Genomic DNA, 21,927 nt, shown 5'->3' with positions numbered 1-21,927 from the left:
TGGTGTCCTAGTAGCCAAGAAAAAGTGTTTCAAGGAGGGAATGCTCCGATGTTGAAGTTGCTTCTGAGGGATTGAGTAAGAACAGGGTAGGCATGTGATGGGGTTTGACAGGACAAGCTTGTGTCTGACCTTGATGAGTAGTTTTCTGGAGTGGTCAGGACAAAAACCTGCTGGGGGCTTGGAAGAAGGGCGAGTTTAAGTGTAAGGGAGAGACAAAGCTGAAGGAGTGTGTCAGCCCAAGGATGGGAGGTGCTCCTGCAGTTTTAGAGCAGAGGGGAAAACGGTGGAGGGGAGATGGGAGAATTTCAAGAACTGAGACTTAGCAGAGTGAGGAGGGATGGCATGTAAAAGTCCAGCCCGCCCCAGAGCCTCAGAGGACTCTGGAAGGTGTGTTTATTTGGAAGTATTCAGAAAATACTCATTCATTCAGAAAACGGTCTGGTTGATAAAAGGATAATAGTCTTTGCAGTGGCAATTTAAGATGAGTAAGTAACTTAAAATGGAAAGATTATGATGTTAAAAAATAGTGACAGTGATTGTGCCTGAGATAAGAAGACGAGAACAATCTGGAGCAGTATGGTCCCTGGAAACTCTCAAAACTGACCCAACAAGTCTGCCTTTTGGGACAGGATCCCACACCGAGGAGGAATGGCTGGGACCGGAATAAAAATTAAGCAGGGCAGCGACACAGAGACAGAAGGAGAATAAGGTTCAGACCAAAGCGGGGGAGGAGAACGGAACCTGGAAATCCCAGGAAGCAGGGCTCTCATCCAAATGAACGACAGGCAGTACCAGGCAAGGTCAAATCCCACACAGAGTTATTATCAGAAGAAGAGAGTGAAGGGCTGAGCAGCGCCGCTGTGGACAGTGGGAGCACACCAGTAACCTGCTCTCTCAAAACAGGCTGAAAGGTACCAAGAAAATGGTACAAGTCATGAAAGACGGACACAGATCAGAATTTTAAAACCTCAGAAATCAGGTGACCACTCAGGAAAGAATGAGACATAAAAGAAAAAGTCAGTTCAGAAATGAAGACTGAACCAGAAGCAACACAAGAGAGGCTGTCTGAAGAGAAACATAAGATAAAAAGAGGAAGATTTCACACTTTAAAAGGAAATGAAAAAAAGAGATAAAAGGGATCTGAGAAAAAGTGGCAAATATTGAAGGCAAAGAAAAGTGAATAGATGGTGTGTGGGGGTCCCTGAAGAAGAAAACCAAAGCCAGGGCACAGAACAAATGATTAAAAACTGGTTCAAGACAGCTTTCTTAAAATAAAAGATTTGAAACTAAATTTGAAAGAATAGAGCATGTGCCTGAGAATACTGATTCTGAGAGATCAGCACTAAGTTATGTTCTAGTAAAACAAAAAAATCATTCGGGCACGTAGAAAAAGAAAGCACATGGTTTGCAAGAGAAAGAAAATTAGAAGGCCTTCAGACTTTTCTGCAGCAGTGCTTCATGCCAGGAGGAAATGGAGTAACATATTTAGGATTCTCAAGGAAACAGTCAGCCAAGAATTTTGTGTCCAGAAAAACCACACCAACCAATTTTCCAGCTCTCTGGACACTAACTTAGTACCTTATAATTAAATGCAATTCTGACGCTAACTTCCAGACACAGTGTCAGATTCCACAATTGTAAGGGCTCAGTCCCAGAGGACTGCCCTCACTTCAGGCCTGAGTCACAAGTAATGGGCCCCAGGGGACCCATGCTTCTGTCTGACTTGACTGCAAAGTCAGAGGTTTCCCGCAAACCTGTTTCCCCCTTTCTGTAATTTGCTAGAACAGCTCACAAACTTAGGGAGACATTTACTTACTTTGCTGGTCTATTATAAAGGATATTATAAAGGATACAGAGGAACAGACAGGTGGAGAGGTGGACGGGGTGAGGTCTGGAAGGGTCCAAAGTGCAGGCGCCTCTGTCTCTGTGGAGTGGGGGTGCGCCACCCTCCCAGCACATGGATGCATTCACCAGCCTGGAAGCTGTCCAGACTTTGTAGTGTAGGAGTTTTATAGAAGTTTCATACATGGGCACACTTGATTAAATCATTAGCCTTTCATTAGCTACATCTGCAGCCTCTCTTCCCTCCCCTGAGATCTGTGGAGGCTGTGGGTGGGATGGGGCTGAAAGTTCCAACCCTCTCTAGTCATGCCGTGGTCTTTCCTGTGACCAGCTCCCATTCTGTAGCTGTTTATTGTCCCCCAGTCACCACTCACCTCATTCAAGACTTTCTTACCACTCCTGAGATTCCAGCGGTCTCAGAAGCCCTTGTGTCAGGAACCGGAGACCAAGGTGTTCCTGTCAGTCAGGAAATTAAAAGGGTTTTAGGAGACCTGTCAGGAACCACGACCTGGGGACAAAGACCAGATATAATATGTCTTATTATGTCACAATATCACAAGTTGAGACAGAGAAAGAAAAAAGAAAGGAAACATTTATTTTAGTTCTATCATTTCTTCATTTTTTTGGTTAGAATACTTCACTTCTATAAAGAGATACTTCATCAAACGTTTGGTTACTCTGAAGTTCAGTATGTAAAGGAAAGGCAGAATAAATGTTTGATTTATTTTCCCCCTTTATTCACTCACTAGTTTTCAAAATAAATTGATCCCCCATGGTGACAAGTTAGGATTTTTTTTTTTTATTTTAAATATCATTGTGAATCTATGAACTGAATTCTCCATGGCGGCTTTCAGTCCACTGCAGTTAACTTTTCTTACTGGCCTCAGCTTCAGCCAGTAGATTCCTGTTCAAGGTGGGCCTTGAGCCCTCTTGATGTGATCCTGGAGAATTTTTAGTACTCTTCAAAATGACTAATCTGAATTTAGATTTTCAGTGGGGCTCTACTACAACTGGAAAGTGATTTTCTTCTTCATGCAGTCCTGGGTTAATTGTCATTGAATGCTGAAATGTGGTTCCATGCGAACTTGGTTGGGGTTTTTCCCTTCACAGGTATGGGCGGTATCCCCAGCATGCCCCCGCTGACCGCTGTTGCTCCAGTGCCAATGGGCTCCATTCCAGTTGTCGGAATGTCTCCACCCCTTGTATCGTCTGTCCCTGCGGCAGCAGTGCCCCCCCTGGCTAATGGGGCACCCCCGGTCATACAGCCTCTGCCTGCGTTTGCTCATCCTGGTAGGTGACCTGCTGAAACCACAGGCTGAACTCTTACATGTAAAATTACACACAATTTCACTCTTCCTTTTTGTGAAGCCTTCTGTCTTCCCTTTCTGATTATATTTAAATGGTATTTTATTCGGAAGAAATTATCTTTTTTGTTTTCTTCTTCATGTAATGTCTCATTTTGAGGATGTGCTCGATTAGAGAGGGAAAGGAGAATGAAACGGTGCCGCCTCTGGGTGCCATCGTGCACAAAGGTGAACTCTGTAGCCAATCCAAAAGCATCATTTCCTTTTAAGGGCTTGATGAGAGCGGCTGAAGTTTGAACAGCATTTGAACATTTTTCATTTCCATGTATCAGTTACTACTTTTCTTCAGCTGCTATGGATTGCTGATAAACAAGCCAGTCCCTCAGGAGTAGAATTATGTGGGAGGGGAAAAAAAAAGAACATTGCTTTTTTTTTTTGAGGAGGTGGAGTGAATCAGACACAGAGCAGGAAGGAAGTCTATTGAATAACTAAATATATTAAGGTTATAGTATTACATGCTGGCTTAATTGAACAAAGGATTAAAAAGTTCCTGGTTTAGTTCATTTCATCTCAAGACTTTATTCAGTCTTTTTCCCTTTAATTGAAATAAAACATAAACTACACATGTAGATAGCCTTAGTCTAGCAAATCTGAATGGATTCATATCAATATGGAGTTTTTTTTTTTAATGTATTTAATTTTTATTATTATTTTTTTTAATGAAGGTACTGGGGATTGAACCTAGGACCTCGTGCATGCTAAGCACACACTCTTCCACTGAGCTATACCCGCCCCCCCAAGTTTTTAAGTACTTTGAATATGTCTGAGTAAATTCAGTAGCGATAACAGTGTGTGTTTGAGCCTTAAATTTGACTCTCCCTAGGCTCCTGGATTTATTACCTCTGTCTCTAAGTTACAGCCAAGGAATCTTAGTGGACCTCTTGGTTTTATGATGTTCTTGTCACATGTAGTTCATCTTTCATAGGTGACCATGACTGCAGGTGTGATGGCAGCCGAGAAAGTACTTGTGATTATTTTCCCGGCAGCATCAGTGAATCCACACACTGTCTTGTTTTCTTTAGTGGTTAATGGCGAATGTTGGAAGATAATAGACAAAGCTGAGGGGAATGTGGATATGGCTGGGTTTTTCCCCTGACACACAGCTAACCAGCCTGAATGAGACTCAGATGCCTAAGCTGGCGCTCCCAGCGTCACATGTTATCTGGCCAAGACTGCAAGTCTGTAACTGCTTGGCTCTTACATCTGGACCTAATACCTCAGCTCCTCCTGTGCCATCTCTCTATTTGAGCTATTATTTCTTTAACTGTTGGAACAGATCCTGTAAAATGTGATACTAAATGTTTAATGAAGAGTCAAATTTTATGGATGCAAACGTTACTACTTAGTAAGGTAATTTTCAGAAGGAACAAGTAAAACAGTTTTGCCTGGAGGGCAGAAAGCCAGGAGGGAATAACTCTTTTTGAGTCCAGAATGGTAAGAAGGGAGGAATAATTTCTGCGTTAGATTTGATGACTATGCATTTTAATTTTTGTAAATAGGGAAAAGTTCCTCATTTTTGTAGAATTAAAAGTCATTCAACATTTATTTATTTTTACAGCCACCACATTGCCAAAGAGTTCTTCCTTTAGTAGATCTGGTCCAGGGTCACAGTTAAACACTAAGTTACAGAAGGCACAGTCATTTGATGTGGCTAGGTAAGTTTGCTTGTTTTTAAATGGGCAGTTTGGTTAAAGCAATTACCTGATTGACTCATAAGTTTGAAAATGAATTAGCTATATTTTTATCTTCTGTTATAGAATACTAATTTTCTTAATTCTGGATAATGTTACAAGGTTTTATTTATGTGTTGTAGAGATGACAGAGACAAAGACACGACTTTTCCTTTAAAGGCTTTGCATGTTGATTTTTTTAAAGAAGATAATAAATAGACGGTAGTAAATGTTTAAAACTAAAAAAGTAGAACTGTAGGTATGAGGGGAGAAAAGCAAATTAACTATTTTGTGTCAATCTTTTAAAAGTTTTTGTGTATAAAAATTTTTATATGAAGATTAGAGCCAAATTAGCCTTATTTAAATTTTATCTCAGATAATCTTCTGGAGTCTGTGCCAGTTATTAGTAAAACTTCAGATTACTCTTTATGAAATGTGTCATTCAGGTTAGTGGACAGTTGTTATTAATCAAGTATGGGGTGCTATTTTGGTAAAGCTTACGTGACCTGTTTGCTCATATTTTGGCCAATTTTGGTTTCACATTATCTTTCATATTTTTGTGTTATCTTGGTTTCATCTTATCTTTCATCTTTCACATTTTCATTTAAATTTTTTTCTCCTGCATACTCCTGCACTAAGATGAAAAATTAAGTCTCCATAAGCTGTCTCAAAGCTTTTCAAATGAAAAGGTCATGTAAATGAAGATGATTCCATCTTTTCTTGTTTCAGTCCTCATTAGAAATCTTTCCTAAGTGAATCAAGTCATTTTTCCACTTTAAAGGGACGAGCATGTTGAATATAATTCAGTCATTCATTACCTTTAAAAAAATAATGTAAAGAACATCCATAAACTGAAAAGCACTGTGCCAAATGCTTTATGCACATTAACTCCTTCAATGCTCACCTTCTTCCCCATAAGAGGACTCTTATTTTCTCTATGTTATAGATGGGGAGGAAGCTCAGGGGCCGTTAGTGACTTGCTCAGGATAACTCATCAGTGATAGAGCTAAGAGTTGGACTGAGGTCTTTCTGGTTTTAAGGTAGACATTCTTAAAATTTGCTCTAGAAACTTCAGTTAATTGTAGTGTATAGGTACTTGTGTTCGTTCCATTTAATTAAGGTTTTACTGCTAAGATGCAGGAATATTTATCGGGTATCTGCTTTGCCAGACACCACATCGGTCCCAGTCAGCCCCCACAACCACCTGTGTGGTAGAGACTGTCTCAGAGTTGTGAGGGAGTAGATACCCAGAGAGGTTATATTTCTCACCTGTGGTTTACAGCTTACCAAACAGCAGAGCTGAGATCAAATTGAAATCATCTAACACTAAATTCCATGTTTTTTTATTCTTTCTCCCATACCATGTTGAACTTTGAGTGTTCTCTGACTTTTCACAGGTGATTTTGAAATCTGTCCTAAAATTGATTTGTGGCATTAGCAAGAATAAACAACCAGTATTAGCAACATTAATGCTATTTAAATGTTGGGTCCACTTGCTCAGACGGAGTAAGGCCAATCGACTGCCACCTGGCTGTGGTGAAGGAAAGTGCAGCATTTATCGTGAGGTGCCAGACGAGGAGTCTGGAGCACTAATGAAAACTCCAGCTCCCTGTTAGGTTTCAGGGAAACATTTTTAAAGGCAAAGTGAGGAAGGGAGATTGCAGGGAGTGTGGTCAGCTTGTGTACAATTCTCTGATTGATGGTGAGGTGACAGGGTGGTGTCATGGGGTTAGTGTTATCAATCCTTAGGCTCCAGCTTGTCTGGGGACTACGTGCTTATGGTCATCATGTAGTTAACTCCTTCCATTTGGTGGGAGTTTTATCTTCTGTAAAACAACTCAAGAAATGCATGTCAGATACTGTTATCTAGGTACTTCAAGGAGGAACTAAAGATTCTATGATTGCCCTGTGGCTGATTTACTATTTAAATTGTTACCAGTTCTGGTTGAACTGCTACTTTTGTGACTGCACGATCATATCCTTTCAATCATTAATTCTTGAGCCAGGCTTTAGTGACTCAGCAGAGTCCTGGGAGATGATGGCTTTTCTACAAACAAGAGGCAGGCAGAGGACATGTGGGGAGACGTCTGTCCTGGGAAGGCCCCCTAGAGTTCTGCTTGGGTACAAAAACACTGGGTATTTTGGTAGTTATCTTTTCAATAATTTAAATTTCTAGCAAGTTTTTGTAATGTGGCATCTAACTTTTTGGTTAATGAGTTTTTTTAAGTCTATGTAAATGCTCAGGAATTTGGCAAAAAACTATGACTTGATAAGTGTAATCTTGGACACCTTCTTTGTAACACCCTACATTCCTGGGGTGCAGGAGAGAGATAATTAGCTTCTTGACAAACAGGAGCTGGAATCGGCTAAACAGTTTAAAATGAGAGAGTTGTTGCAGAAGCATTCACAGCAGAGTGGACCTCGGTGCTTTTTTTATTAGGAAACTTTTAAAATTGAAACGGTAAATTCATATAGGTACTTTTCAAGTGTTGGGAGCCATTTCTGTGCTTTAAAAAGTGTACATAGTCAGTATAAATGCATAGATAACATACATAAATGATAATCCAGTAGTTCAATTCATGATTAAAATTCTACTTTAACGTGCTCGAAATAGAAACTTTTGTTGAAATGAAAGGAAATTGCAAATGGGGCGTTAGTTGTCTTCTGTCCTGGAAATGGAATGCCATTTTTACGGTCAGCTCAGCCATACTGAGCCTGTCGTGTGTAAATTGCCCGATTTAGACATCTATCTGGCTCTTAACAAGCCCTGGGTACCAAGCGGGTGATACTGTGTGGGAACTAATCTGAGAAACTAATCACTAAGGAGGTCTGCACCCAGACTGACTGCTAGCAGGGCTTCCTCGGCTCAGAGGCGCTGCGGGGAAAGGCCGGCCCTGGACCACTGTCAGAAGCAGGGCCCCTGATGCTGACTTGCCGCCGCCCCAGGAATGGTTTCATGTTGGGACAGCTCTCTGGGAAACTCTGTTTGTGGGAATTTGAACTTCCTAGAATGAAATAATTTCCTTTCATTAAGAAATACATCCTGTATCTTGGTGTATAAAAAGTTACACATTTTAAAGAATTAATATCTTTAAAGGCAGTTTGCCTTTAGCATTGCTTTTCAGACCAAAAGATTTGGAATGTTCTAAAAGTTTAGAAAGGCCTGGACATTATTGTATCACCTCAGTGCCAAGGAGCTTTTCCGTACTTTTGTAGAACCTTTAAATTATTAAATTGTATATATAACCTGAAACAGTCTCTTGGTCTCTTGTGTTTACCCTCGCTTCTGAAAAAATAATGAGCTTATTTGTTTCAAGAGAAAGGTTTATAACCTTAAAAAATGGAAATAACCATTACATAAAATTCAGAAATAGTCATCAAATAGTGAATAAAATGCTAAAGCTCGTTTTCTGGAGACTTGTTAGTTTCCTGTTTTTTAAGGACTTAACGTAGGTTATTCCTTACTGTTCATCCTTTTTCCCTCTCCTTCCTGCTTTCCCCACAGCGTCCCTCCAGCCGCAGAGTGGGCCGTTCCCCAGTCTTCCAGACTGAAATACAGACAGTTATTCAATAGTCATGACAAATCCATGAGTGGACACTTAACAGGTACTTACAAATAAGAATTAATTGAATGAAATATGATCTCTGTTCTGAATGCACTTTGTTTCTAGCTGTTGGGCCAAAGAGTTTCCAAATGTCTCTATCTGTTTACTTTTTTTCTAAACAGGATTTTTCATTGTCCCTCTTATCTCAACTTCTTATTTACTGGTAAGGCTGTAGTTTCTCTACTTTCCAGTGCCTCAGGCTTTTGCCCCAGTGCTTCTTGGTGGATAGAACCTAGACCAAGGATCCTTCAGCACACCAAATGCCACTAGTGTGCAAATCCAAGCACTAGCGAAGAAACCCTGCTGTCAACAAGGACTGGTTCACTTTCTGAAGTTCAACTTTGTAGGTGAACTTGAAATTGCCTACAAAGAATCAGCAGTAATACAGAATTAAAGGTTTTTTGGAACTCGGCTTTGCCACTAACCAGCTGGAGGTCACTTTACCTGTTTGGATCTTATTTCTTTATGTATAAAAGGCCAGAATTATGTTATATGGTCTCTAAGGATTTTTAAAAAAAGGTTCTGTTGTCTACATCTGAGGCATACAAAGGATTTCATGATATTAATCCAGAAATCTTTCTAATAAGGGGTTAAACACTTAACATTGATTAGAAAGTTATAAAGAAAAGCAAGCATACTTTTAATAAAGGAAAATAGGGACCTCTGGTATGAACATTAAATGTAAAAGGCGGGGAAATATAACTGCTTTTTAACAAATATGAAGGGGGGTGGAGAATGGGTTAATTTTCCTGGGATGGAGAAGCACTGATACTTAACACAAAACACTTTTAATTTCTGATTCTTACTTTTTTTTTTTTTTGCTATCACTTACAATTGCAATTTTTACTTCTAAAAGAAAAATTCATCCTTGTTTACAAATGTCCGGATTGGATGAAATTTTTTGAAGGGTTTTGATCTAATCTTGAGCCCTGTCCTAGGAAAGAGTCTTAGCAGTAATCGCAAACAAGCATGTATTTGTATTGGAAACGGTGAATTATGAGTATCCGCAAGTTCTCTATATGTTTTGCTCACTCTGCTAAAGGAGTAGCTGTCACTCTTAAGCACAACATGAAAAACCAGGCGAGCTCATTTGGGCACTGAAGGAATATTCAGCGGTATAGTTTTAAGTACAGTTTAATGTGATTTGACACCAGTGCATCATACAAACCCAGACCTATATTGTCAGTGAATCTGAAAACGTTTCTTCAAAGCATTGTTGGTGTTTGCTGTGAGTTACTTAAAATAGTATTCAGATGCAACATTTATGCAGAAAGTCTCTTTTCTTGGTAGGATGTGTGTTTTATGACTGAAGTGTAACACCTATATCCCAAAGTCACTTGGATATTTAAAACTTTTAATCTCTGAGGCAGAAAATAAAATTTGAAACATACTAGAAAGAGCAGACTTTGGCTACTGTTTATCTCTATACTTATTACTGTTTTGCCCTGGAAAGAATTTAAGCTGGGAATTTCATTTTCATTTGTTGAGATAGATGAAATACAAAGATTATTGTTACAGGCACAACTATGAAAATAATTGTATGAATCCTCAACCCCCAAAGCAGTTACTCATTCAGCTTAAGAATAAGAAGAATGACAAGAAAGTTGGAATGTAAAGAGGCACAAGTGAAATTTTTACTTTAATTCTTGTGAATGCCATCAGATTCTGGCTGCGTCTGCAAGAATATGTTGTTAGGCGTAAGAATGCCATGGATTGGTCCCAAGAGAGGGAAGTGAGAACCTCTGAGCATGTAATGTGAGCCTATTCACTGTGGGAAGTGATGCTAATCTCTCAGGGGCACAATTTACCCCACTGATTACCTGGGTTTATTTAGCTGATACACCTGCTTAGGTGGGCACCCCCTTGTTCCTCCACAGCTTGATGTGTATGCTGTTGTGTGCTCTTAAAAGAGACACTCTTACAAAAGAGAGAAGGAGATACTCTTTAATCAAAGTTACATAAGCAGTTCTAGAATTCTGGTAAGGCTGTTACTGCTTTTCCTCTGAGAAGAGGTATTGTATTAGCTCCTTGCATTGTGGAACAGTGAATGGGTTATTTAGTTATTCATATATTAATCACAAAAGCTAAAGGCCTGGTCATTTTGGACGAAAGCATTAACTTCACTGAATTATCTCTGTCCTTTTCATTCACGCTTCCCTACCCAAACACGGATGCCCACTGTAAGGTCTGTGAACTTGAGATTTCTGTTTATCCCCATAATGTTTCCTATTAAGCCGGTACTCCTTTCATGCACATAGGCTCCTACAGGATGGTTCCGTGCACACACAGCTTGATTTTATGATGTCCTGTTATGCTAAGCTACTGTCTTTGCTGTTGCTGATCTAACTTAACGTTTCACAACCTTGTCTTAGGATTTAGAGTCAGGCATTAAAGTTGCAAAAGACAGTTGTGATCTTCTAGTGCAGGGCTCGATGGGCTGTTTCGCTAAAGAGCAAAACAGTAAACATTTTAGGCTTGCAGTCCTACGCTATCGTAACTGCTCAGCTTAGCTGTTGAAGTACGAAAGCCGCCATCCACATATTGTGCTTAAGTGAATGGGTGTGGCTATGTTTCAGTAAAACTTTACAAAAGCAGGTGGCAGGCCCAGTATGGCCGATGGGCTGTGGTTTGTCAATCTCTGTTCTAGATCATTTCCCTCATTTCAGATACAAAGGAACTTCCTCTTAGAGAGGAAAGTAGTTTTGTTAATGTCACATGTCATTAGGGAGTGGAAAAGTCAGAACTGGAATCCATATCTCCTGACATCCAGGTCCAGGGCTTGTTCTTTTCCTGTCTCGTTACACTTTTTACTGAGAGTAGATGAAATACGAACTTTCTTTTATATAGTTCTGAAGTAGGCAGAATTGTTTTAAGTGTCAAGTAAATCATTCACTAACGTTTTGCCAATTCTGCTTTAATGTTGCCATGTTGCCAACATTTTAAATACAGTGATAGAGACGAAATACAATGATCGGTGAACTTTCCTCATTCCAGCAAAACCACAGAACAAGCAAAATTTTATAGGTGGTTATCGTCCCAACACAGTTTCTACCACTTTCCATTCCTTGGTCTACCTGTCATCCTGGGACCACACCTTGGGAGTCAATGGTAGAATAAGGCATTTGTCTCTCCATGACACTGGTTTATTTAAACACACAACACCAGACACATAGCCTTTGTCTGGTATCTAAGGCTAGTTTCATGCCAGAAATAAAGACATTTACAAGTCTTTTAAGAAATGAGGGCTGATTTTGAGAGGAGAGTTGAAATTCCAGGAATTCTTCTTTATCGCTAACCTAGGAAATGGCTGTGATATTAGCCATTTGTATAAACTTGAGCAAGTCTATTTTTGTTTGTTTGTTTGTTTGTGTAATGGAATGGGTAGAAGAGTTCTCTCTAAGGTCCCTTCCTCCTCTAAGATTCTTTGAATCTTGTCTGAATTTGACAGTCATCAGGTGGAGGCTTCAGGTGGTGGCGGATGTTGAATTTAGAGAGAATAAGCTTCAGCTTGGTAAATAAAAACCCAATACAAATAGAGACGGTAACTTGGACAAAAGAGCACGTTATGTTTTGAAACTCTAAACTCTTACATACTCATTCTTTATGAAATATCCATTGAACAAAAATGTATTGACAATATGCCAGATGCTGTGCTGTGCTGCGTGTTTCTCCCCTTTTTCATTGGGGCTTGTTTTCCTTTATAAAAGCCCTTTAGGTAGTAGCAAATATTGTTTCAAGCACTGTCATTGCACGAGATTGCACGGTATGCATACAGAACACTGATCTGCCTAGACAGTGAAGGTTTGCTAATTCATCTTTTATTTTTTTCCCGGTTTTTGTTTAGGTCCTCAAGCAAGAACTATTCTTATGCAGTCAAGTTTACCACAGGCTCAGCTGGCTTCAATATGGTAAGGAATGAAAAATCTCCTTGGTTTGCATAAAGTGGAAACTTTGTTTCTTAAATTGATATGGCCTCATGAATCTTTAGGTTAATACTGTTATTTATAATGGAGTATATGGAGTGTACTTACTTTTCAGTGAGCTGTAAGATTACCTCATTAAAGGTCATGATTACCTCTCTTTTTCCCCTTTTGATTTTGAAAAATACAAAAATAGATTAATATAATGAATTCTCAAGAACTCAGCACACTTTAAATAAGTCTCAGTTCACTGCTAACTCTGGTTCTCCCTTCCTCCTTTCAATTATTTGAAGTCACATCTGTCATTGTATCATTTTCATCTGTAAATATTTTTGCTTGTATCTCCAAAAGACATAGGGATTTTTTTTCTACATGACTATAATACGAATAGTAATAGAGTATTGAAGTACTGAAACTTTTAATACTAATTCTTATCAGTAAGTTAATCAGATAATATTTAAATTCCTTAGATTACTTCATAATTTTTTATAGTCGATTTGTTCAAATCAGGACTGAAATATACCTGTATTTTGTAACAGTTGGTTGATACCTCTTTTATTTAAGTCTTTAACCTAAAAATTCCTGCTTGTCTTGTTCTCTAATCCTTTCCCACCTCACCCCTGGAAAAACCCCCAGATCATTTGTCCTATAGTTTCTTTTCTTTTTGTTTTTTAATTGAAGTGCTGTCGGTTACAATGTGTCAGTCTCTGGTGCACAGCACAACGTCCCAGTCTTGCATATACATACATAAATTCGTTGTCCTGTAGTTTCTTATAGTCTAACTTTTGATGGCTGCATCCTTGTGATTTTGATTCAGTCTTGTATTTCCGGTAGATTGGTAATTAGATCTAGGGAAAGGTTTCTCCACCTCCATTCTACTGACGTTTTAGGCCCGGTTACTCTGTTGTCGGGGGCTCTTCTGTGGATTGTAGATTGTTAAGTAGCATCTCTGGCCTCCTCCTACTGTAGTAACATAATCCCTACCCCCAGCTGTGACAATCAGAAGTGTCTCCAGACACTGACAAATCAGTGTGCAGTACAAAAATCAGTCAGTGGTTGAGAAGCACTCATCAGATTCAAGTTTGAATTACATCAGAGAAGTTACAGTGTACTTTTCAGGAGGTGCATAAATGTCTCTTTGTCTATTTTGTAATGATTTTTAGTAGCTATTAGTGAACATTGCCTAATTCCTACAGGGCTCCTTACATTTAAATGTTGACTAAAATGATATCTTAAGAAGTATGTATCTCTCAGTTATGTGTTATCCATTGATTCTGCCTGGAAAATAAACCCGGTCTATACGGTTTACCTGCTAGGTTTGTGATTATGCTGCAGGTACGTTGATGTGGTTGTTCCATAAATGAACAAGCTGTAGTGCCGCTCTCTTGGCCCATCCTGGTCCCTTCTGCTTTGTATTAAAGGGTCTGCCTTTTGCAATAGGATAATAATAGATCAGTTAATAAACATCTTATATCTATGACACATCCAGACTTCTTTAAGTCTGGGTGTGTTTCGGTATCCTAGGGCTCTCTGAAATAAACACTGAAGACCTAACATTTTTGAGGTTGGTGGTTCTCATGACTCTAGAATATAATGAAATGTTTAAGTTTCTCATTTATAACCTGCCCTCATTGAAAAAAAATATTTGAGTCTTCTCCTACTAGAATATTATATTCTTCTACATGATAAACAGATGCTTTAAATATTTACAGCCACTCTTTAGGCGAGTGTGGGGGAAAAACAGGAATTTAATCACACTTACCTAGGAGTGGGCAGTGGTGGGGCATGGGAAGGAAGAGAGAACAGGGTGAAACAGGCAGGGTTTTCATTTGTGACTCTGTTCTGCTTAAAAATAGGAGTCTGGCCGGTCTGGAGAAGGCAAAGCTAGAGGGGCAGGAAAGAGATCAGTGGTTGCTGGGGCTAGGGGCAAAGGAAGGGGTGACTGTAAAGAGACATGGGGGAATTTGGGGTGATCATCAAACTGTTCTATATATTGTAGTAGTTACGCAACTGAATGTTTGTCAAAACTTGCTGGTGGGGGTTGGAGGGTGGGGTGAGTAAAGCTCAGTGGTAGAGCACATGCTCAGCATGCATGAAGTCCTAGGTTCAATCCCCAGTACCTCCATTCAAAAATTAAAAACAAAAAATATTTGCAGAACTATATTCTAAAAGGGGCAAATGTTACTATAAGGAAATTTTACCTGTAAAAGGAAGAAAAAGAGGTTATGGCACCTGAGGAATTTCAGATTTAAGAGGAGTTTCTTGATTTATGGCATCAGCAAAGCCAGTCGCCCAGCGTAACATCTGTCCTGTTGGCGTTTTGGTGAACAGCTTTGTGGCCTTGTGTCCTCTTTTAGTGTCCAGAAGTTGTGAAGTAAAATCAGATTCTGCAACTTGGTAAAAAATCTGTTTACTTAGGTCCTAGAGCAAGTTGATTACGAAGAATGGTAGCAATTGAATGCTGAGATTAAGGAGCAGAAAATACCTTTCCTCTGTGGCTGGAGGCCATAAAGATCCACCCCCTGTAGGTCTGGATCAGGGGTTGGTCCACCGAGCTGAATCTGGCCTGCACCTATTTTTCTAAATGAAGTTTTATTTTAAAAACAACCATGCCCATTCAATTATTTGTATATTATCTATGGCTGCTCTCCTGCTCAACAGTAGAATTCAGTGTGATAGAAATTGTGTGTACAGCAAAGCTTAAGTATTTACTCTCTGACCTGATACTTCACAGAGCGTAGTGTTTAAAGACACGTGGAATATGAGTATAATACATTTTAAATGAGTTTGCAAGGATTGAGAAGAATGTGATTACAATCATAGTTGACATTTGTTGAATGCTGAACACCATCCCAACTAGGAGGATTGTCTCATTTTGTCTTTTCTACAGTGGTATGAAACAGGTACTACTTTTATAAACTGAGGCACTGTGAGACTCAGTTGGCCTGGAGTCAGAATAAGAAAGTAGAACGTTTAAGTCACTCATGAATAGTAACAAGCAAGCACTTTCACGAAACTAGATTACAGTTAACTTTTTGTTGAACAGGAATCTTTCTGACATTGATCAAGATGGAAAACTCACAGCAGAAGAGTTTATCCTGGCTATGCACCTAATTGATGTAGCCATGTCTGGCCAACCACTGCCACCGGTCCTGCCTCCAGAATACATTCCACCCTCCTTTAGGTAAGGAACATTTGCCTCTTAAAAGAAATTGTGTGCTGAGCATGTGAATTTCAAACTTGGCTTTGCAGGCTGTGTATCTTACAGTCATTTTTATTCCCGGCAGGTAAATGATCTATCCATGAATTCAAGACAATCTTCTGTAGGTTCTGTGTTAATCTTTGCCTGTTCTGTTCTTTATTTACAGTATATGAGCAAAATAATCAAGTAAAACCTAAAAAAAAATGGTGATTTTTGAGACAGTCCATATTATAGAAGCTCAACAAAACTTTAGCAGTTAAACTGTATCAACCTGTACACAGAAAATAAATCTAGGAGATTCTGCCTATGAATTCTGTATATTTGAGAGATAACAAAATGCTGGCAATGCAGAAACTATGATCAGGAAGATAATTAAAGAAAATTGTGGTCTGAAACGCAATCTCAGTGGAGACGTTGAGAGGGTAGATCAGGGTCCAGTTGGGAGGAATCTGCAGTGACCGGTGTCCTCCACCTCCATATGTCTGCACACATACACACCTCCCAGACAACTACATCTTAAGGCTTAAACTTAAAGGACAAATTTGAGACTTTTCAAGTGTAAAGAAGAGCAAAAGAAACACAGATGAGAATTTCTGCCCTAATCACTCAAATGTCAGGAAAGACTGGTGGGAAAGGCCCCATAAAAGTAAGAGAAATGGAGTCATCGCTGTTTGCACATTCACGGTACAGGAAAGCGGAGAGAGCTGTGACTGTGCAGAAAGAGACTGGTAGCTGGGCAGTTTGTAAGATCTCACAGCTACAGGAATCACTACAAGAGACACTTAACACTGAGAGCTGATAAAAAAGCATAAAAAGAAGATAGGCAGATTGGTTTAAAAGAACAAGATTAGTGGTGTGAAGTGAAAGTAATCAGTAAACTAAGCGATTTGTTTTAAGGACTATGAAGTGTAGGCATTTCGTGTGTTGATTAAGAGAGAAAATGGAGAGACTTCTTAAAGGGAAAAGAGACGCTCCCAGTTAGCTGAGCTGTGAATCTTCCCTGGGAGGAATTTAATGTTCCATAGAGGTGATAACAGCTCACAGTCGCTCCGTCCCAGGTGCCGCCCTAGCCACTTGGTGATGAGTAGCTGATTTCATCCTTTGGAATTGCCTTCATTTTATTGATGATTGTAAACGTTTGAACAAGTTTGGCACTCAGAGGTTGATGATGTTCAGATATTCATTTTTTAAAAGCTCTTTGTAACTAGAAAAGACCAAATCTTTATCTTTTCCTCACTAAAAATGAAATTTACTCCATGCTACGTGACATAATCTTTAAAAATTTTTATTCATAATTTGCTCAGTTCTTCCTCGGCAGCTTTACGTGAATCCATTTATTTTTTTCTTTTTTCTTTTTTTTTGCAATTGCAGAAGAGTTCGATCTGGCAGTGGGATATCTGTCATAAGTTCAACATCGGTAGATCAGAGGTTACCGGAGGAACCAGTTTTAGAAGACGAACAGCAACAACTAGAAAAGAAACTACCTGGTAAGCCAGTCTTTATATTTGACTTGTAGCTTAATAGAGATTTTCTATTTGTAAGGCAAAGATGGAGGTAAAAGTAAATTTAGGTTTTGACATTCTTGCTACTATGTTCCTTTAACTTCACCTTAGTCAGAAAGAAGACACTTTTAATACACTTTGGGATTTGAATATATGTATAGAAATAAGAACATTATGTATTCTGCTACTGCACCCTTGTTCTAGCTTTTAAATTGAGGTCTGATTATTTACCACTTAACAGAAATTTTATAAATGTTATCTGTAAAACACTCAAACTTGATAAGCTTTTCAGGTGGTTGCTTAATACCACTGCAGAAGCAGAATGTAAAATTGCCCACTGTTATTTTCTCATGTTGTTAGAGAATTGGAAGCTCCATGATAACAAGAAGCTATTTTAAATTTAGTATGAACCTAATTTAAATTATCATCATTTATAATGATAAATCATCACACTGTTAAAATATTCTGTGGTAGTTATGAATTATTAATGATGAGATGCGGATTGATATTCAGAAGTACTAATGACATGTATTATAGAGTCCCTTTATGTTACCCTTGTCAGTGTCATTTTGCTGTATTTTAAGTGTTTAAGGGATAATTGACTTGCTGAGGACACTTGCTTCTCACAGTTCTGGAAAACAGGAAGTCCAAGATCAGGGTGCCGTTCAATTCTGTTCCTGGTGAGGGCGCTCTTCCCAACTTGCAGATGGCTGCATTCTCACTATGTCCTCATGTGGTCTTTCCTTGGTGTGTGCACATGAAAAGAAAAGGATAGCTTTCTCTTCCTTTTTTTGTAAGGCCACTAATTCATAATGAGGGCCCCATTGTTAGGACCTTATCTTAACCCCTGGCTACAACGGTCCCATCTCCAAATATCACCCACTGGGGCTTAGGGCTTCAACACATGAATTGGTAGGGTAGAAAACATTCAGTCCACGACATTGGCCTTACCTAGTCACTCTCTGTTCTCCCTTTCCCCCAGCCCCTGGAAATTACCAATCTGCTTCCTGTCTCTTTGGATTTACCTATTCTGGATATTTCATATAAATGGTGTGATGCAGTTGGTGACTTTTTTATGTCTGACTTTTTTCACTTAGCATAATATTTTTGCGATTCATTCACATTGTAGTATGTATCATTACTTCATTCTTTTCTCTGGCTGAGGGGACTTTCAGTTTTAAGGTAGCAGAGTAAAAGGGATGCTGCCTCCTCTGAAATCATTAAAGGAGCAAGCAGAACAAGAAAATGAAATTTATTTGCATCTTTGACCTCTAATCCCTAACTACTGTGTGTAAGGGAAGTCTGTCTAAAGCAGTGAAGGCCAGGCAGGAATGTGGGAAGAAGCCAAGAATGGATGCTCACAGCCACACATCTGAAGGCAAAGTATGAAAGGAAAATTCTTGAAATAGATCAGGAACAATGGGATGGCATGCTACACAGGCTGGCAGTGAGAGGTTCCCTTGTCTGGGTTGGCTCCAAGGACGCATGCGAGGCAAACACAAAATTGAATAGACACTGCTGAAAACAGTAAGAGACATGGAGGATGGAAATTTTTTAAGTAAAATAAAGTGGATGTAAACAGTGTTAGCAAGGGTTAGAGAAAAAAATAATTGACCTGGGAATAGATCTAAAATTCGTAATTGGTGTTCTGAAAGACGGAAACCGAATAATGGGTTAGAAAAAATTATTTACAGAATATCATCTACCTAACAATTAGGGCACAACTTGCTCTTCAGTGTGAAACACAGGGTACTTACCTTCCTACCTCTGCTTTCAGAAAGCATCATGTTAAGATTGAAGCCACATCAGCACAGTTTTAAGCAAAGGGAAAAAAAGGTTGAAAGGGAGAGATTCATGTATGAAAGGGATGGGGGTCAGGTGCTGAAATCAAAGTCATAGAAAAGGGAAAGGGCAGAGAACAGAGAAGGAATGGAGATGGAGCGATGATGCAGAATTGCTGTCGAGAGATTATTCTAGAAATCACGTTTGGTGTTTTGAACACCATGATTTGGCGTTCCTCCTGGAGGGGAGAATATGTAAACAAGAGGTTAGGTGGAGAGCATTTAAAAGGAGGGCATCTTCAGTGAGGGCAAGGCGGAAGGCAGCTTAGAGAGCTCTGGTTTGCAGTTAACACTACACATTTCAAATATACCATTGAGCTTTTCCTTTGACAATAGTATGTTGAAAAGCACAACTTTGTGGGTTCTTTCTGGGCAGGGTAATTAGGTTTCATTTATTTATTTTTAATGGAGGTACTAGGGATTGGACCCAGGACATTTTCCGTGCTAAGCAAGCGCTCTACCACTGAGCTATACCCTTACTACCTGAAAATCACTTTCCCTCCCTGTTGTTTCTTGTTTTAAAGTCACGTTTGAGGATAAGAAGCGTGAGAACTTCGAGCGCGGCAATCTGGAACTGGAGAAGCGGAGACAAGCGCTCTTGGAGCAGCAGCGCAAAGAGCAGGAGCGCCTGGCCCAGCTGGAGCGGGCGGAGCAGGAGCGGAAGGAGCGGGAGCGCCAGGAGCAAGAGCGCAAAAGACAACTGGAGCTGGAGAAGCAACTGGAAAAGCAGCGGGAACTAGAACGGCAGAGGGAGGAGGAGCGGAGGAAAGAAATCGAGAGACGAGAGGTGAGCAGCTGTGACGCAGCCCCGTAATTAGCATGTGCGCTTTTTCAGAATTGTCCAAGTAATAAATTAATACAGCCTTTTTTTTCATTTTACAACTCAGTAGTTTTAGTTAGTCACGAAGTTATGTAACCATTCCCAGTAATTTATCACCCCTGGTAGGAACTCCGTACATACCCACTAAGCAGTTACTCCCATTCCCCCTCCTCCCTGACCTTAACAACCGCGAATCTACTTCCTATCTCTATTGCTTTGCCTATTTTGGACATTTTGTATAAATGGAATCATAGAATATGTGGCCTTTTGTGTCTGGCTTTCACTGAGCATAACATTTTCAAGGTTCATCTAAGCTATAGCGTGAATCAATACTTTATTACTTTTTATGGCTGAATAATATTCCATTCCATGGATAGACCACATTTTAGTTATCCATTCATTAGGTGATGGACATTTGGGGGTTGTTTCTACTTTTTGGCTATTATGAATAATACTGCTATGAGCATTCATGTACTAGTTTTTGATAATGCAGCCTTGTCGCAAACTACTGGTATCAGTTAAGAATTTTTTCCCAACCTTTTTTCTGCATTGATATACATATGTAGAAATAAAAAGATTGATATGGTAGAAAGGTTGGGGTTTAGTGTAATTTTTTTTAACCACTATAATGGTATCATACTAATTATATTGTTCTGCACCCCCACCTTTAAAATAGATGTCTAGGCATCATCTCTGTATTTTACGGAAAGCTTCCTAAATTTGGTACCATACCTGGATAGGGGCAAAGCCAATCTCTTGTCTGTCTTTCCAATTTTAGTATATTGTTACAGAGGCAATGCCATGATTCTCTCTTGTGTGAATGAAAGGTATTTTAAAGATGGGGAATTTTTCTTTATTAAAAAATACTTTATCCCCTGATGGTTGCTTTAGAAAACTTGTAACCATAAGCTGCCTTTTATTTAGGCAGACACGCACAGATACTAACAGGATTTTCATTTCTAGAATGACAGCCAAAAGACAGTCTTCCCTTCTTCAGTGTTTGAAAAAAAAAAGACATTTTAGAGCGTTTATTCAGAATTATTTAATTGGCATTTACTATGTGCCAGGCATTGATAGTCCCTGGAGATGTCGTGGTGGATAAGTACTCCACCTGTCTTCCAGGCCCTTACTGTGCAGTTGGAGCACAGGGATGTAAGAAGCAATTGAACAACTGCAATACAATAAAGAGTACCAGGTTCTCTGACAGATACCCTGCCTAGCAGTCATCTCAGTCAGAGTTGAAGAGAGCTGACGTTGCCAGAGAAATTACAGATCCTTCTGTGGTGAAAAGGAAATGAATGAGGAGGGAGATGGGGGTCACAATTTAAAACTTGAGCTAAATAATAACTTGCCATGTGCCAAAAGAAATAATAATTACTCATTTGGTGGGAGAATGCTTTTTTGGTTTTATTTTTTGTTCTGGAGGTTTTGGTTTGATTTTACTAGATTAAAGAAATGTTCCTTGTTTTTTATGAGTCAGTGAATAAGGGAGAGCAGGTTTATTTACATCAAGCATCCTTAAAGGCATAAAGAATTGAATGTCAATACTGAGACAATCCTGCCTGTTCTCAACTATATTAGCCTAAGTATTCTCTTTTTTCCCGCATTTGTCCAAAAATTTTTTTTGCTATTTTATAATAAAAATTTCTTTTAATATTTAATAATATTTAACCCCTAAAAGAAAAGACTTACTAGATGTAAAGTTTATTAAGCGATATTGTATAGTGTAAGAAATAAAAAATTAATAAATCGTCTATGTCTGTCACAGGCTGCAAAACGGGAGCTTGAAAGGCAACGACAACTTGAATGGGAACGGAACCGGAGACAAGAACTATTAAATCAAAGAAACAAAGAACAAGAGGACATAGTTGTGCTAAAAGCAAAGAAGAAGACTTTGGAATTTGAATTAGAAGCTCTAGTGAGTGGTTTGATTATGCTTTGAGAATCTGCTTACACTGAGCCATGAAAATACTAATCATTCTTATTATTTTTCGTCTGTTAAAGAATGATAAAAAGCATCAACTAGAAGGAAAACTTCAGGATATCAGATGTCGATTGACGACCCAGAGGCAAGAGATTGAGAGCACGAACAAATCTAGAGAGTTGAGAATTGCTGAAATCACCCATCTACAGCAACAATTACAGGTGAGAAAACATGTCC

General features: G+C 39.2%; 1 protein-coding gene across 4 annotated transcripts in view; it reads left to right on the top strand.

The window, feature by feature from the left end:
• The window catches only part of ITSN1 (intersectin 1), a 189,631-nt gene that overhangs the window by 67,661 nt on the left and 100,043 nt on the right, over window positions 1–21,927 (top strand). For all 4 annotated transcript variants that reach the window (XM_074360306.1, XM_074360299.1, XM_074360269.1 and 1 more), the window contains exons 6-14: window positions 2,953–3,132; window positions 4,765–4,861; window positions 8,382–8,482; window positions 12,326–12,389; window positions 15,448–15,585; window positions 16,975–17,090; window positions 19,471–19,733; window positions 21,535–21,684; window positions 21,771–21,911. In XM_074360306.1, the coding sequence (XP_074216407.1) occupies window positions 2,953–3,132; window positions 4,765–4,861; window positions 8,382–8,482; window positions 12,326–12,389; window positions 15,448–15,585; window positions 16,975–17,090; window positions 19,471–19,733; window positions 21,535–21,684; window positions 21,771–21,911 (1,250 nt within the window). The remainder of the gene's footprint in view (window positions 1–2,952; window positions 3,133–4,764; window positions 4,862–8,381; window positions 8,483–12,325; window positions 12,390–15,447; window positions 15,586–16,974; window positions 17,091–19,470; window positions 19,734–21,534; window positions 21,685–21,770; window positions 21,912–21,927) is intronic.

Source organism: Camelus bactrianus, chromosome 1, assembly GCF_048773025.1.
Source record: "Camelus bactrianus isolate YW-2024 breed Bactrian camel chromosome 1, ASM4877302v1, whole genome shotgun sequence".
Classification (NCBI taxonomy): Eukaryota; Metazoa; Chordata; class Mammalia; order Artiodactyla; family Camelidae; genus Camelus; species Camelus bactrianus.
This window is presented reverse-complemented; position numbering and strand designations above follow the sequence as displayed.